We start from the raw sequence: 17288 nt of genomic DNA, 5'->3' as shown, positions 1-17288 counted from the left end.
AACAAACTATTATAGAGAACAGTCAGTGAAAAGTTTGTCAGCATGCTACCTTAACGCCACTAGAAGAAAATGAAAGGACAAAAATCTCCAGGACAGTTTAGATCGGATCCAATCATTTCTCATGTAATCAAACAATTATCACATCTTATCAATTGACTGTAAATTACCTGTCTGTAGTATATTTCTTCAGTAATCACTTTTACCAGCAAATGTCAATACAGACAGTAAATCAGAATGTTTTGTGATATGAACAGACCTCAGACAAAGAGATGTGATTCAGAAGTCTTGCAGCATCTGTACACCAGCCCTAATAGTTCATTTGGAGTTTAAACTACGATTATATGATGTAATCATGTGATCATGGTGTGTCACCCCCCCCATCCCCCACGCCCATGTCCATTCATGTGGCAGTGCGATTTTGGTGCTTCTACCATTCAGAGAGACCGTCCACCATAAAGAAGAAAAGCAGCAATCGCCAAAAGGCTTGTTCCCTTCTGGCCAAGCTGCAACGCCGAAACTCACAGACCTCGCTGTAATCTTTACGACCAATAACCTCTAAACAGAGAAATAAAGAAAAGTTATTACATTTTCAAAAAATAGAGTGGCGTCAGACTCTGCAGCTTGGCTAAAAAGTAAAAACCGTGCTAAAGAAATCACAAAGCTTTGGAAGCATGCCTGTCCATGGTAACCCTGTGTTAAGGAGGCCCATTATCACACACACACACACACACACACACACACACACACACACACACACACACACACACACACACACACACACACACACACACATACACATACACACCCCCACACACACACCCCCACACACAATACCATACTTGTAATGCTACCTTAATTTACTGTCTAGGCTTAAAATCTGCTTTTTAGAATACATTAGTAACCACTCGGACACATACAAAGTCACATCCTCACACATTTTTTTTTCTCTTCTGGGAAAAAATAAATAAATAAATAGATACAATCTGTAAAAGGTGCATACTGACAGAGAGAACGACCCCTCTTTAGGATACACGCGCTATCTCAAACCATTCGTCCATACACACATATGTTGTACTAAAACTCAGACACACACACAGCCGCACGGATATAGTTATACATTCGCACGCAAACACTACGCCCTGCTTCGATACTTAAAACCTCTTAAAATTCTCCTAAAATAAATTGAGCAAAAATACATTTATGAGACCAGCACCCCGATTTTGCAAACAAATCAAGGATAAATTAAACCAATAACATCATGAATATAAAACAAAATAGTCATGGCTAGCCAGTTTTGCACAATATTGAACTGTTAAATACATAGTGGGCGTGGTCTGTGGAGAGAGTGTGTGTGGCAGCAAATCCAATAGGATTCCACGCTGAGAGGAAGAGGAGGGTCTTACAGAAGGAAGTGAGGTTGACTGACGGACAGACCCTCTGTAGATCCATGCCCAGAGTCTCTTTTATTTTCAAACGGTCACTCCCGTTCTCTCCCCCTCCCTCCGTCTGTGTCGCCCTGTTCGACACAATCCCCTCCCAAAATAAATCCAGCCATGGTGGAAGGGGGATGGTGGAATAACCAAAGAAGAGGGCCGAAGGAGAGAGGGGGGAGGAGTGAGGAACGTCGAGGTATGAGGCAAAAAGAAGGGGGGGGGGCACTGAATGCTTTTACCCATTTCCTGTTTGGCCGCAGGAATGGGCGTGGCCAAACAAGTAAAAAGCGGCAGAGGAGGCGAGGCCGGATCAAGGTGACACGTCCTTGTCTCTCGCTGGCGTCTCGCTGACCAGCGGCTTTGAGGGCTGGCTAGCTTCCCGCGGGGCCGGACGAGTGTCTCTCTCTCTCTGCCCGCGGCGCCCTACAGAAGCCCCCGTCGTGGCTGTCGGTCCATCCCTCAAATGCCCCCCCCGCCCCCCCACGCCCCTGATTGAGGGTGTGTGTCAGCTTCATCCCACCCCCAGGCTGGCAGGGCTGTGCTCCGAGGTCCCTTAGCTTTGGAAGAGGAAGAGAAACGAGATATCAAACAGGGTTTTCCTCACCCCCGTTTACTCAATACAGCGCTTCATCATCGGTGAGCCAAGACGGAGGATTGGACCATTGACCACAAATGTGCGGTCAGATCTAAATCCTTTACTGACCCCCCCCCCCTCCCCTCACCTCCCGCAAGCTGGTCTGCTGTCCCCTACCTGGCTTCATGGCGGCCAGACAAACAACAATAACACAACACCAAAGTAGGCGTAGGAAATGAAAACAATAAACGCGCTATATCATCTGCAGTAACCCATTAAGAGGACTTCCTGCTGCTGTCGTTTCCTTCCTACCTTTCCTTCATCCTTACTTTCCCCTCTCTCTCTCTTTTTTTTTGCGGACGTGATAACACTGCGAGGCACTTTAGAGACACACTCAGACACGTGTGCAGAACACACTCAGTCACTCACACGTACAAATAGAGAAAATCATAGATCACACAGACACACACACACACACGTACACTCAGATAGTATAGAGTATAGTGTGGTATACTTGACTAACATCCACACGTACAAACTCTTATAAACCAGAACCAGGTGTTTTATGTTGCGTCACTGGCCGCCATTGTCCAGAGCGGTTACGTCTCGCTGAGAGGCAGACAGTGTGTGTGTGTGTGTGTGTGTGTAGGTGTGTGTGTGAGGGGACAGACAGAGCCAGCCGCGGCGTTGTTACCCAGCACTGACGAGCGTCACTCTCTGATGATGTCAGAGGGGCCAGTTGGCCAAATCAAACCTGTCAGTCCGACACCTACAAACTCGTCACACACTCCGTATCCTCCTCCTCTAACAGCCTGCTGTTCCTCTGCCGCGCTCCTCCAATCGCAACCGAGCTTCTGTGCTGCCCCGCCGCCACCTCTTCCTCCTCCTCCTCCTGCTGCTCCTCCTCCTCCTCCTCCTCCTCCTCGTCTCGTCCCCTCCCCTCCGCGAGCAGCTCCTGTCGCTCCTCCAGCGAGGACGGCCCGTGGACGGAGCCTCTGCTTCCTCCGGCCTCTGCCCAGCCTTCCCTGACCACCGGGTCCCTGTGCGATGCCGCCGCCGCTGTGTGGAAGGGGAGGAGGTTGCCGTTGGGGCTGTGCTGGGAGGTGGAGGAGGCGCTGGGTGTCGCGTTGGCGGCGGCGGCGTTGCTGTTGAGGATGTTGTTGGCGGCGTGCTCCATCTCCTCGATGGTCATGTCGCATGCGTCGGCCAACTCGGCTTTGGTCACCTCGATGAACGACGGGTCCTGGGCGAAATGGCCCAAACCCTCTGATATTAGCACCTGGGGAGGGCGGAGGAAGGGAGGCAGATGGAGGGAAATGTGGGGATGTGATGGAGTCAGGGAGAAAAGTCAGATGGAATGTTTACAGCTACGACTGATGATTATCTATCGTTACATTATTTGACATCAGTTGGTCTATAAAAGGTTTGAGGGCCGAGGAAATTGCATTCATCCTATGAGGTCTTATCTCCGAGGCTGGGAATCACTGATACACTTAATACAACAAAAATGGAGTGTTAATGCTCCAGTTACTTAAAATTCTCCAACCTTCACACACGCACACACACACACACAAACTCACTGCCTCCACCAGACTGCCTGCACTGCCGTGACACAGTGAGCTGGAGTCTTTTCCCAGTAGCGAGGGCACCGTGAGCGACACCGGCCGCGGCCTCTGATTGGACACACCGGGACTCGGACTGGGCCCCCGGCTGTTCCCGTTACTGTCGTTGTACCTACGAGCGATAAACAACGTCACAGTTACCGCTGTTCCTGCAGTGTCCCAACGGCTGTCCCTGCCCGGTATTCCGCCTTACCAGGGCCCACAGTTGACAGAGGGCAAGCTGGTATTGAGCTTTTCGTGGGAGTTGGAGCCCTCTAGCCTCAGAGAGGGCACCCGCTGGTACGAGGCATCACTGCCATGAGCTGGAGATAAGAGACGGGACAGGCACCCGTTAGGAGGACAAGGCTGACACTTGAACGATGAACTATGGGTCATGGGGGACCATCAGGACTGTGCAGGACGCAGCACACCTGTGGGACTGGCTGGAGGCGAGGAGCACAGCCGGCTGAAGAGGGTGGGCGAGTGGCTCCGTCCTAGCAGAGGACTCAACCCTGCCACTGCCAAAGCCTGCAGAGGGACAGAGCACAAGTTCTTGTAAAGAGGACAGACCCCACCGCTAAAATCTGGGTGTTACTAAGCAACCGAAACCTGCGCGTCACAACGCCGCGGACGGCGGAAGTTGAGGTAATGTAGCAGCAACAAATGATTCTGATTCTGGGCGCCGCTGATTTCCTACCTGATGATGTACAAGGTGTAGCGGTACGGACGTCTTCTGGGAGACATCTGGCCTCGATTGTCTCCTGAGACACTCTAGATGGAAGGACGATCTCCGCGCTGACACGGACAACGTGCAAACACAGCGTGTGTGTAGAAACGCAGTGCGGTTTAGAAAGACACACCGGCATTGTTTTGACGTACGTGCACACTGGTTGACCCGATACCCCCGAGGACAGACGCGCACTCACCCAGGGTGGTGGGGCAGAGGAAGACTCTCCGGGGAGACTGCCACCCTCCTCCTCTTCTGTCCGCGACCTCCTCTCCCTCCTCCATGGGATTCAACTGCTTACACGTCTCGTCGTGGTACACCAGCCTAAGGAGAACACGCAGACACACAGAGGGGGAGGTCATGAAAGACACGCTCCCCTCCTCCCCCCTCCCAACCCCCGCGGTGGCACCGACGGAAACAAGGTGGGCCTGTTATCAGCAGTACATGTCAGAGGAGAGCGAGTGGTCGTCCCCGCGGTACTCCCTGTCGTCGCCGAAGCTCTCGTCGTACGTCTCCTCCGTGGACCCCTCGCCTCTCCGGATGAACGGCAGGCGGCTGTCACTCGAGTCCGAGCTACCGGCACAGAAACGGGCGCACACGTACCAGAGAAACAAACAGACAGAAAACAGAAAAATGAACAAAAACGGAGACCACGGATGGAGTAAAAACAGAAACAAGACAGTAGGTGGACGAAGGGCCGGACGGATGTGGACATAGACACACGGACAAAAACAAGAAGCAGCTGATTAAAAAGCTGATAAAAAGAACTTTGAGAGGAGAGATTCAAAAACCCTCTGAGGAATGTTGAAAGAAGAGAAGAAAAAGAAGAAGAAGGAGAGACAGCTTGAAGGTGGAGAAGCAGGTGGGAATGACAGCTATTTAGTTTCAAACAAAATGGTAGAAAGCATCGAAGGCAAAGCCTGGATAATGACAAACTAATGGCACGACTGAGGCGCAGACATCTTTAAAAAACAAAGATTGGAAGAGACGAGATAATGGCCGGATACTGTCAGTTATTACTCAGAGACCAGTATTGTACAGTAAGCCTCCTGGGAAATTAAGCACGTACATTTTATGATGTTCTCATCATTTAAAATAAAGACCGATAATGTTCTGGAATTGCGGGGGCAATAGCTAAATTTACCTTCTAAATCCAGGTTGTGGGTTTTTTCTTGAGGGAAAAGCTAAATCGAACACCAATACTGAAATATACTTTTTGTATTCCAAAGATGTCTGGTCCCCTTTATCTGTGCACATCTGCTTCATGCTCCAGACTTAAGCTTTAAGGAGACATCCTGACATTTGAAGTTAAATGTTTTCCTTCTCACCAGGTAGTTTTCCCTAAACAATCTGCTATTGTGTTTCAATTAAACAACAGGAGCCACAACCAATTACTTTCAGTTATCAGTCCCCATTATTCTCTTGTGTGAACACCCCAAAATACAAATAATCTTTTTTTTTTTTCAAGAACCGGCACATATACACCACCTAAAAACTGCCTGGTGAAGAATTTCTAAATGTTAAGATGTCCCTTTAATCCACAGCAAACAGCCTTTAAATAAAACCTGATTAAGAATGTTCAGGATCCGTTTGTTTAAACTCACTCCACTGCCTAGCTGGGTGATAAATCAGGCAAATCCAAAGAAAAACAGCTTACACTGCACTCGGCTTTGTGATGGAGCACTTAGGTGCTGATCACAGGCAGAGTGAATAAGTTCAAGCCTTCTCTAAATAAATACAAGCCGTCTCAAAATAATGAAGCAAATGAAAATTAAAAAAATTGAAGGCCCTTTTAGGCACGGCCCCGGAAGCTGCAACGTTTCTTCAGGAAGCAAGAAATTCATGAGAACCCGTTTGCTGTTCTCATAAGTTTTTTTTTTTGCAATTGCCAAGACACAAAAACTGTGGCACATTTACTGAGACCACTAACTCTGCTTCTCACAGAGTTTAAATTCCAAAACACACTTTTTTTTTTACAAATAACTTCATACGGTTATCTACTTTAGCTACAGTTTAAGTATACAAGACATACAGTAACAAACTGGTTCTTTACCCGTCCCGCTTGTGTTCATAGTTTTGGAATTGGAAAAAAAATTGGAAAACCACAAACTCTAGTTAATAGTGTTTCATACTTTGCATCAGTGTGAAGTAGCTATTTATTTAGTGTATGTGAGTACTGTTGAAGTTTTCTGTTATTTTATTGGTATTTGTATGCAGGGTTCATGTTTTAGCAAAGCAGAGTGGGGCTGTTATTACGTTTGTCTTGGCGGTGGTGCTAATAGAGCAGAGGCGACCTGCCTGTCGCATTATGTGAAACGCTTAGAAAAGCTTGTGTCTAAAATTGAAAACGATTCCACTCGGTGCCCAGTGGACATGGTGGTCCTTTACACGCCTCATACTTTGATATTTCTTCACCAAAATCGATTAGCAATCATCCCTCCAGGGCAAAGTTCATTGAACAAAGAGCGGAATATGGGACACGGAGCACGTGTTGTGTTCAACCCAGACCTGGCATTCAACAGCAGAGAACAGCAGCAATAAAAGCCTTCGATAAGAAATGTTTGTCCGCGCTGGCACCAAACAGTCCATCCATGGCTTTGGTAGCCGTTTCTACAGGAGCAGCACAGAGCCCGGCTTTTGCTATAGCAACTGAAGCATTATGTGCATAGCAAATCTCACAATAGACCTCTGGCAGGTTATGTAGCATTATGAAACCTTTTTTGCACGCAGTCAGGGGACTAACACAACACACACACACACACACGTTTCTCTCTGTCCCCTGGCAACATACCGCATGAGGTTGTCAAAAAAACACGTCCTGCTCGCCACCAGAGACAAAAAGACAGGGGGAAAAGAAGAGCAAGGAAAGACAACGTGAAGGGAAAAGGAAGAACCATTCCTAAAGGTCATGCTGGTTAATATGTATTATAGGAAAACCATAGGAAAGGAACAAAGGAACAAAGACGAAACAACAATCCAACAAGCGGCGTCGACTGCTGTGCAGCCTGCACTCACCTCTTTGGAGGAAAGCACCACGCGGACCTCGGCAGCAGGATGGGGGTGAGCGGCGGTCCCGTCTGCCCGTCCACAGTGCTTATGGACGGGCATCGGCTGATGCCCTGGGGCGCCACTCCGACCATGCCGGTGTTGTTGGCGTTGTTGATGTTGGCGTTGGAGCCCGACGAGGAGTAAGAAGAAGGCGTGAAAGTGGTCGAGTCCACGAGCTTCTCGTGGGACGGACTGTCGCCTTCGCAGGGCGAGCCCTTCTGGCTGATGTGCAAGGGCCGCTGGGTGGTGAAGGACTGTGGGAAGGAAGCGCGGCCGTCGCTCTGGTTGTAGTAGTTGACGTGGTTGCTGAACAGGCCACCCGTACGCTGTGCGGGGCGAGAGGGGGGAGGGTGAGGGACAAAAAAAAAAGAAGATGAAAACGGAGGAAAAAGACGGAATTTAAATGATGTTTAAGTCAAAATATCTTACTACAGTCAAAGACTCAGTCACTGCTTGCTGCAACAAAGCTCTACTCAGCCAGGATGGAAATGCAAAGCAAAGGCCTGTTGTCACAAACCAAGGGGAGGTTCTTTTCCCAACTTAGAAATAAGCATTTAATAGAAACAACCTTTTACATGGGAGCAAAATGATGATGAATCTTGGCCTCAAACTACCATAATCCTTCATAACAGCAAAGTGTCTAAAGGAGTGGTGTGATTCTGTTTATAATTAAATGAAGTCTCCCAAATACGTTAGTCTATGTGTATTAATACGTAAAAACTAGACAGAACAGTGCACAGAAAAGTGGCAATGACATGGACACTGGAGCGAAGCGGTGTTCGCGTGGATGTAGTTTCTGTCAGAAGGTTACATTTACAGTGCTTAGTTGTTGTTTCTGTTTTGCAATTTTTGGCCACTAGATGAGCTTCTAAATGCACTTAAACTTACTCGAATATCTGCAGCGATTGGCAACCAAGTGTCAGTGCACGATAATGAGTTTTTTAAAATGTATTTTTGACCGTCTGAGCACGTGGAGGCATGTCTGTGTATGTGCATGGAGCGATAAAATGGCTTCAAGCTGGGCGCTGATCATCTCTCTCTCTCTTTCTCTCTTTCTCTCTCTCTCCCTGTGGAGAGTGAGTGAGGGTGTGTGTATCCAACCTTTACCCTGAAGATATCATCCTCAGATACGGCCGACACAGGCTCCTTCATGTCTTTATCCAGCTCCTCCTCCACCGTCAGGTCTCCAGAGATGGCCCGTCGGATCTCTGGACCAATGTCATGCAAAGTCCGCAGGCCTGCCTGCACACGCACAGACCAAACACACACAAGTGTTGCACTTCTATGAAATGATCTACACGCTTTTCTATTTACTATTTACAAACAAGGCAGATGTAGCTTGTACAAAACCAAATCTTCTAGATATTCATAGAAAGAAGCATTTTTCATGGTGTACGTGCAGACATTTCTTTCATCGTTCAGATGATGCAATGCAACCTCTTGTGTTTGTGTACCTGCAGAGAAAGGGCGGTTTTGGGGGCCACCTTCGCCACAAGGCCTTGCTCTTTCCTCTTCTTAAACTTGCGAAAATATTCCTGGATGAGAAAGGTAGCGTAGAACTTTCCGACTGTTACCTCATCGTCTGCAACAAAAAAATCATATTACAAAAATAATTCATCACAGGATTTGATTTTGCTAATTCATAGACGGCACCGCAGTGCGTACATACCTCCTGCAGGGGGCACTACTTGATCCAAGAGCTTCATGCTGGTTCTCTTCCAGATCTTCTTCACTATCGCCCTCAGTTCCTCATTGGCCTGCTCCAGGTTTCCTGCACACACACGGACAGCATAAATACCGTCATTAGGCGATCCGAGGGGTGAAAAAACGCATGCCCTTTATTAACATGCCAATCGACCGCAGAGCCAGAATCTATGGCCTGGAACACAAATAACAGGAGCCTAACTGCAGTGTATTGATTAATCCACGGCGCTGTCTGTGGTTAGGAAGAAGCAGACGATACGTAATATATTCATACATGCAAATGCTCCTGCCATCGCCTGTGTGCGTAGTGAGTAACCGGAACCTGCACGTGCATTGGAGGTTTGTGTGAGACCGTTACCATCCGTTTTGATCCTGAGTGCAGTTCTGACCAGGGCGAACAGCGTGGCGTTGAACATCACTGTTCCATCGCTGTTCAGAGGCATGTTCATCGACACCAGGCGCTGCGTGAGATGGAGAATTTAGTTTGATGGAGTTTTAAATACAAACAGGAACATTTCCTGTGGGAACTGCCAGCATCCTTTGGCAGCTGGCTCAAGTTTGTTGAAAATGAGCAGACAGTGGTTTGACACAGCGGCCACTATTAACGCTCCTCAAGAGAGACGACAATGTCTGAATATCTCAAATATTTTCTCTGTACAATCTGTTGTCAATTTGCCATTTGAGTCACTGCGGAAGGTGTTGTGAGCTGTCAATGCGTCACGCCAATGACACCGCAGATTTATTCATATTACTCACACCTGGCAAATTAAATGAACTCTTTTTAATCCCACCCAAAAATAGTTACAGAATTAATTCTGATTACTTGATTTCTGATTACTTGAAGTCTGATAAAAGTGGAATCTGTGGGGACAGTTGATGACGCATGTCTACCTTGCAGGCTACTCGGTGTGGACAGAGCTTTCCGAAGCCGAGCGGAGGCTGGATCCTCCGCAGCAGAGTCACCACGTCCAGGTGCTTTATTCTCCCTCTGGAAACAGTGCATGGGTCACATCATAGTAACTCTCTACACCTTCTCTGCGTGCGGATAATGAATCAGATGGTCCATATGTCTTAACTATCTGTGAACTTACTTAGCCTCTGGGTCATATTCAGCCCAGATCCTCTTGAACTCGTCAAGATGATGCGGCCCCAGGATTGACCAATCACGCGTCAGGTAGTCAAAGTTGTCCATGATGACGGCCACAAACAGGTTGATGATCTGCAGGAATGAGTTATTACTTTACAAAGGAATGGTTCGACATTTTGGAAAAGGCTGGAAAATAAACAGAACATTCCACAGTACCAAGATCTCTCCTCCTCCTTGAAAAGACTAATTTTCTGGAAGTGCGGTTGTTGATTCCAGCACACGTGTCAAATACTGTCTGTTTAAAAAAATATAGAATGAAATCCCTCCCGGTCTCACTGCACTCACCAGAAAGGCACAGAGCATGTAGAAGCTGACAAAGTAAATGATGGCAAACTGGCTGCCACAGTCCTCGTCCGTCCTGGTCATGTTGTTCTCATTGGTTGATCCCTTCTCACACGGCCGGTCGAGCGAGCACGCCAGCATGATCTCCTGCCACGCCTCACCGGTTGCACATCTAACAGACAGACATGCATGCGAAGACGTGTGCACACGTTGACGTGGATACACATGCGATGACATGAAACGGATACATTAGAAGTACACACATTTGCATAGATTTGAGCACGTGTGCAACCATGTGCATTTATGCAGGACGTGTAATACAGACGCATGGATGTGTGCGTGCATGCACACGGCCATACGAGCATATATGAGACACACACACACACACGCGGTAACAAACACAGAGAGAGGCAGAAACACAAACACATACGCACACGTGTTAGATTCAACATTGAGAGCAAAAAAATCCGATCCTCGTTATTTTGTGGTATTTGAATTTACGGAGCAGCAGCGATGATTTCACGCGTTGTTATTTCACATTGTCCAAACTACAACTGTCTCTCAGAACGACTCAGCTGACTAAACTCCACAGTTGCTTGTTCGAGTGATCGTTTTTGCCGGGCTTCACTATTATTTACTGCTATAAATAGCAGAATGAAGTACCCAGGCCTCCTACCTTCTCTCAATGGAAGCCCATCGCTATGTTTTATTGCATAAAGAGGTCAGTATATAGATTATGGACAAAAAGAATAGATACTCTCTATGATTTCATGGCAAAGTGCTTCCAAAAAGAATACAATACTTTATCACATTAGAGCCATCCTTTCAGTTTCTGTGTGTTTATTTAACCGTGCATGGAATCTTAGCCACGTGGCAACCACACAGGGCAGAGAGGTTACTGGGACTGGCTCCAGGCCCTTTCAATGTATTATCAGTACAACCCCCTGACAATTGAAGTAAGTGCTGTCCTCAGGGGACCAGAAACATTGGTTTACAGCAATTATCAGCTAACCCCTGAACAAACAGGTGTACGCGCACACTTTTAGAAGGTGTTAAAGCTGCTAAGTAACTCGTGAGTCTGTGGCAGAACACTGCTACATACTTGGAATGGCAGGGTGGCAGTTACATCTGCTCATTGCACTCACTGACGAAACGTTATCCCACCTTCGCTCATGCGCAGAGTCACGTCACAGAAGTCGGCAGAATTTACAGAAATCGCCGGCATTTAATTAACCAGCTGCTGTCATGAAATGTCAGTGGTCGCTTCTCATGAAAATATAAATGCTTTTCAGAGTAAAAAGAAGAGAAATAAACGTAGGGGAGCAAAAATGGTAAAAGTAAAAATAAAGATGGAGGAAGGAGAAGAGCAGGAGGATAATGACTTTGACCCAACTAAACAAAAATGTAAATATTGAGAGGAGTGGGAAAAGGACCGAGGATGAGCAGCGCAGTCATCTATCCTCACCTGAAGAGCAGCAGCACCGCCTGAGGGAAGGTCTGGAAATTGTTGTTCCTGTTGATCTGCGTGTGGTCCCGCAGCGCTATCTTACCAAACATCTGCACGGGAGGAGGAGATGGGGGAGGGGGGGAGTTGTCACAGCACACAGGATATGACGTCAGCATTGAAAGGGGGAAGTCATGGTCACAGATAGAGGCCGCTTGTCCCTCCCACCGCCATTGGTACGAACAACACACAAGAGGATAGACGAGAGGATGAGGAGAGAGACGTAAAACAGCAACAGAGGGACGACGTGACCGGAAAAAAGACTCCAGACTCCAGGAGGACAGACACAGGATGGAGGCCAGCTGGAGGAGAGAGAGAAAACACAAAAAGAGGGAGGGGAAACGAGGGGACAAGACAACAGCTTACCTGCATGCCGATGACAGCGTATATGAAGAATAGCATCACTATAAGCAGAGCTACGTAGGGCAGAGCCTAAAGAAGAGAGAGACACTTTAGTGGCAAGTTGTGCACAGTGTTGTCCTGCATCAGGGCCGCCGTCCGTTCACTTCCATTCTATTTCAACACGTCCAATTAGTCTACGAAGGATTTAGGAAATTCTTGTTGAAAGGCTTGAGAAATGTCGCATGTATTTTCTATATTTTGTAAATGAGCTGTTGAAGTGAAAGTGAAGTGACTTGGCACGACGCCAAAACAACGGCGGACAAATGTGACTTCGAAGTGATTCTCTGAGTTTAGCCAGGGGATCGGTCCCGACGTACAGTGCCCCCCCAAACATGACAGAGGCAGGTTTGTTTTCTATCTCCACACAGCCGTGAGAGCGTGTGGATAAATTACCACGATCTTACGGTAGGTTGGTTGTGATAAGTGCAGTAATATATTCATGAGCACTTCTGTTTTCAAACCACAACACAAGTCTGCTTTTTGTTTCTAATTTCAATGACACGAAGACAGAGATTATTTTAAATTCCCCATAACTCTCTATCAAATGATTTCATTTTTTTTTGGTGGAGTGCTTTGTTAAACTAATCTACTGCTCAACTCGCCTACAGGGAGTGGTGGTCTTTCAGGGGTTAGTGATAGGGTGTAGGGGGAGGAGAGTTGAAGAAGTGGAGGAAGAAGAGATGAGTAGGAAAGCGAAGAAAGGTTGCTGGTTAAGGTTCTTGAGTTCCTGACTGATCCCTCCCCGCCTCTGCAACAGGACCCCCAAACCTCCTCCCGTTACCTTACGCCATCCCGCCTTCTTTCCCTTCTTCCCCATCTAGACTAAACTGTCTCATCCTTCAGATTTCTTTCAAAAAATAGGCGGTGGGGACGAGGAGGCAGGAGGGAAGGAAAGGAGAGGCGGCTTGTGAGACTCCACCAGGCTGGATTTACACCAGAACCAGGATATTTTAAGCCCAATGTGACAGTTTGCAGTATTAATACATATAAATGAGGTAATCGCCTTGTTAGAAAGTATGCATAGTCTGGATCACAAAATCTGAGATCTGAAATAGTGCTTCAGGGTCAAAACAAGGGGCTCTAATCTGGTCGACATCAGGGTTAAAGATCCGCTCTCGCTGCAGCATTTAGTCCTGCGTAAACCCAACGCCCCGCTCTAGCATGTTGTGTCCGGTTCGCCCCTCACTTGGAAGGATTTGATGAAGGTCCACAGCAGGGTCCGAATCCCTTCCCCGCGAGACAGCAGCTTCACCAGCCTCATCACGCGGAACAGCCGGAAGAAGGTGATGGAGATCCTGGCGTTCTCTTCAGAGTTCTGCAGTCCCTTTTGGTGGGGTTTGGTGTTTTTTTTTTTAGAAGAAAAAAAAAAAACACAGGACGCATGGGAACACATGCAGATAGGTAAGGGAGGGAAGCACACGCACACGCGTAGACACAGGTAACATGAACATACAAGCATACACACGCAAGACATACGGTGAAATGAAGACAGACGAGAGACATTCATATACATATTCCCACCCAAGTGTGGATGTAAATGCGTACAACACACACGCAAACACACACACACACACACACACACACACACACACACACACACACACACACACACTGAGTTAATAATTGGAGATCTGCGTCCTACAAAACCAACTGACAAAAGAGATTTGGGAGAAAAACGGGCCATCGTGCTCATTTCTCTGGCTTCATGGAAAAATCAAATGGCAACAAAGCGATTTACAATTAATCCGCCAGCTTCCTAAATACATGCAGATACTACGTCTTTAAAGGCACCACGCTGAAATATCAAAGCACTCCATCAGTCTCTACCGATACATCTGGTTGTGGCATGAAGTCAATCTTACTAAGCTGAAAGAGTTGATTACTGTGCATAGGTACGGACTAAAAGTCTAATAGAGGAGATCGGCCCGGGGAGCGTAACATCGATACAATCGATCCAATTCCTACATCACTGATAACAATTCACAACAGATACAGTACGAAAATCCAAGCCTGCATGCAAATTCCCTTGATAAATGAGCCAGGGAGGCTAATTGTTTATCTGCACCACGTGGCCACCGGCAGAAACAATCCCAAGATGCTTGTCAGGTGGATAAAGATATTAATACTGAATTCAGCCACTGAAAAAAAACGTTTTCAATGGCGGTTAATGTCCTCATCTTTGACTGTGATCTCCTTTTACGCCTGCAATCACTATGTTTGAAGAAACCACTTTTAGGTTCATTTCAAAAAGTTGCAAAGTGAAGCTCTGAAGAACAAGCTTGAGAGGCTCTGTAGCTTTCTAACGGTCTATCATCCTAAACTCATCCACAGGAAATAACTCTGTGATGAAATATTCAGCCATCTCGCTGAGTGCTATTCTAATACGGATTTAGATATTCATGCTGCTGCTGCTGCTCACTCCTCGGCGAAACAAAGTCAGAAAAACAAAGGCCACATAAGGATACGTGGAAAGCACGATGCAGCTAATACATCAACGGAGGACCCTCCACACGAATCAAATCATACTCCCACCGCGGATAGGTCGTGTGAAGCCAAACCACCACATGGAAATGCAAACACTCGTACCATAACAATGTAGTTCCGTGCTATGTGTTTCTTCACCGGGATAGAAACACACAGGATCGTCGTACCTTTCCTCTAAATCGGTTTCATGCCATTTGTTTTTTTTCCATGAGGCCATAAATTCTTTATGTCCTAAAAAGAACACGCCATTCTCTGGACATCTTACTGGAAGTTTGGGATAACCAATGCCATGTGTTGCTTATCATTCGAAAAATGTTCTAGGGAAATCAAAGGTTGAAAAATGTTAATATCATGCGGTATATCTCGGGGATAACTGGCAGCATTTCTGGTGCTTTAGGACGTCTAACGCGTCATCAAGCTGTGTTAATAAGTAACCCCAGACATTAGTTGTCCCAAACTCCACCGACAGATATGCCGAAAATGACACGTCCCTCTTGAGGAGTGTAGGTTAAAAGTAATACCACAAGTGGACCACAATGGGGACCGTTGCACCGTTAAGAGAGCGGGGCAGTGAGCGGGAGAGGTACAGTGACAGTAAGCGTAACAGAGAGAGAGAGAGTCTGAATATGAAGAATAGTTTGAATTATTCAGACAAACAAATTATTCAGACAAACAAATCCACAGATAAGATAGACAGCAGGCCGGTAGAGAAGAGTGAAAGAGAAGGAGAGCAGCGTGGTAGCGTGACCATGATGGCTTGCACTCATGACGAAGCACTAAAGGTACCACACCCATAAGGGAAGGGGGAGCAAGATGCAAGCCATGGGGGAGGTGAGGGCAGCGGGCAACCATGGCAACAACAATTGTCACTCAGGGAAAGTCACACGACTCCAGTTGTACTCGGCCTGCACAAGACAGCGTCCTTCGCCACTCACACGCTTATTCACGTATAAATACATGTAAAACAACGGCTGCATAAAGTAGGACTCTGGACATGCTGCAGAAGATGACAGCCGGAGCGAGAGAGAGAGAGAGAGAGAGAGAGAGAGGAGGAGGGGACAGGGACGAACAACAGGCCCAAACTTTTTTGGATCACACCCATGGAAGGAGGGATGGGAGGATGGAGGGTATGGGGGGGTGAGGGGGGTGATGGAGGAGGTAGGGAGGCGGACGAGGTTACCGTCGGAGCGTACCATTGGCCTTACCACAGGGGGGTGAGAGGAGGAGGAGGTAGAGGAGGGCGAGGAGGAAGAGGACGATGACGAGGAGGAGTCAGCTGGCTTTAAGGAAAGGCAACAAAGATCAGCACGAGAGCAGCGCCTTGGTGCGTGTGTGTGCGTGTGTGTGTGTGCAGTGTTTGTGTCTTTTAAGGGGTTTATGTGAAAATCAGTAAAAGAAAGGTCATCAGGGCCGGGGGGGGCGAGCTGCCTGCGTACGTGGGCCCGTGGGTGCGTGTGTGTGACGGCCGATAAGAGGGCGCCTCTGTAGCTATCTGTCTTTCTTTCTGCCAGCTGAAGCTAAAGTACAGTAACACTTTAGCTCGACTCGTGTTCACCAAACGCATCGGGGCATTAAAAGGGCGATGCCGCCTTTTGTCGTGCGCTATTCAAGCATTCCTCTGACCTGAGAATAGCCAAGATCCAATGGAAACTTTTAGGTAAAGGTACTTTAGAATAGCACGACACGAAAAAGGCAGATCATCTCTGTGATTTTAGATGCGTTTGGAAATCGGAGCCCACTGGCGTTTAAATAACATTTAGAAGCACAAAGATAACATATTGTGACTCACACTGGTCCTCTCCTGTATTACAGTATCTGACACCAGTTTAATTTATGACTCAGGAGCCGTTCACCCCTTGCTGTTGGTCCCGTTAAAATACCTCACCACTTAGTGAAGAATTCACAGAGCCATACACACATTACTGATGTGCAGGGGAACAGGCGACTATGTTTGCTCAGTAAACTCTTATTTATTAATGGTCTATGTGTTTGTGCGGGCCTGCGTGTGTGTGTTTCTACTGGGGTTTTGCTGTGTGGAAGGAGGGAACATTGTGGGGAAGGACAACTGGAAAGGAAGGGAGGGAAGAGCGATGGATAAAGGGGAAATTCGATGAGTTGGAAAGATGGGGAGGAAGGAAGGGAGGAAGGAAGGACGGAGAAAGGGAGGAATGATGGCCCTGTTTCACACTAAGTGCAGACTAAATCAAAACTGAAATGGGGAGGGAAGGGGGGACTTGTGTGTCTGTCCCTTGTGTAAGTATTGTAATGACACACAGGTCCAGATGGATAAATGTATAACTAAAATCTTAATTTGCTTCAATTTTGAGGGTAAATCAAAGCAAACCCACATAAAATTAAATCAGTTGTTATCATATTTGTGTT

The 17288-nt window shown here is 47.2% G+C and overlaps 1 protein-coding gene across 15 annotated transcripts in view; it reads right to left on the bottom strand.

Moving 5' to 3' along the window:
* Window positions 1–2432: 2432 nt before the first annotated feature.
* Window positions 2433–17288, bottom strand: part of cacna1c (calcium channel, voltage-dependent, L type, alpha 1C subunit) — a 144585-nt gene continuing 129729 nt past the window's right edge. For 7 of the 15 annotated variants that reach the window (XM_078100273.1, XM_078100275.1, XM_078100272.1 and 4 more), the window contains 19 exons: window positions 16100–16186; window positions 13609–13746; window positions 12387–12452; window positions 11982–12073; window positions 10520–10688; window positions 10179–10306; window positions 9979–10075; window positions 9446–9548; window positions 9053–9154; window positions 8838–8965; window positions 8485–8625; window positions 7351–7709; window positions 4780–4908; window positions 4535–4659; window positions 4306–4403; window positions 4040–4136; window positions 3823–3931; window positions 3588–3741; window positions 2433–3286 (listed from right to left, as the gene is read on the bottom strand). In XM_078100273.1, coding sequence (XP_077956399.1) covers window positions 2777–3286; window positions 3588–3741; window positions 3823–3931; window positions 4040–4136; window positions 4306–4403; window positions 4535–4659; window positions 4780–4908; window positions 7351–7709; window positions 8485–8625; window positions 8838–8965; window positions 9053–9154; window positions 9446–9548; window positions 9979–10075; window positions 10179–10306; window positions 10520–10688; window positions 11982–12073; window positions 12387–12452; window positions 13609–13746; window positions 16100–16186 — 2832 coding nt within the window. In that variant the 3' untranslated portion in view covers window positions 2433–2776. The remainder of the gene's footprint in view (window positions 3287–3587; window positions 3742–3822; window positions 3932–4039; window positions 4137–4305; window positions 4404–4534; window positions 4660–4779; window positions 4909–7350; window positions 7710–8484; window positions 8626–8837; window positions 8966–9052; window positions 9155–9445; window positions 9549–9978; window positions 10076–10178; window positions 10307–10519; window positions 10689–11981; window positions 12074–12386; window positions 12453–13608; window positions 13747–16099; window positions 16187–17288) is intronic. The other 8 variants (XM_078100277.1, XM_078100278.1, XM_078100279.1 and 5 more) reach the window with 5 other exon arrangements.

This window comes from Gasterosteus aculeatus, chromosome 4 (assembly GCF_964276395.1).
Source record: "Gasterosteus aculeatus chromosome 4, fGasAcu3.hap1.1, whole genome shotgun sequence".
NCBI classification, from domain to species: Eukaryota; Metazoa; Chordata; class Actinopteri; order Perciformes; family Gasterosteidae; genus Gasterosteus; species Gasterosteus aculeatus.
The sequence above is the reverse complement of the archived record's forward strand: the minus strand, read 5'-3'. Positions and strand labels throughout refer to the sequence as shown.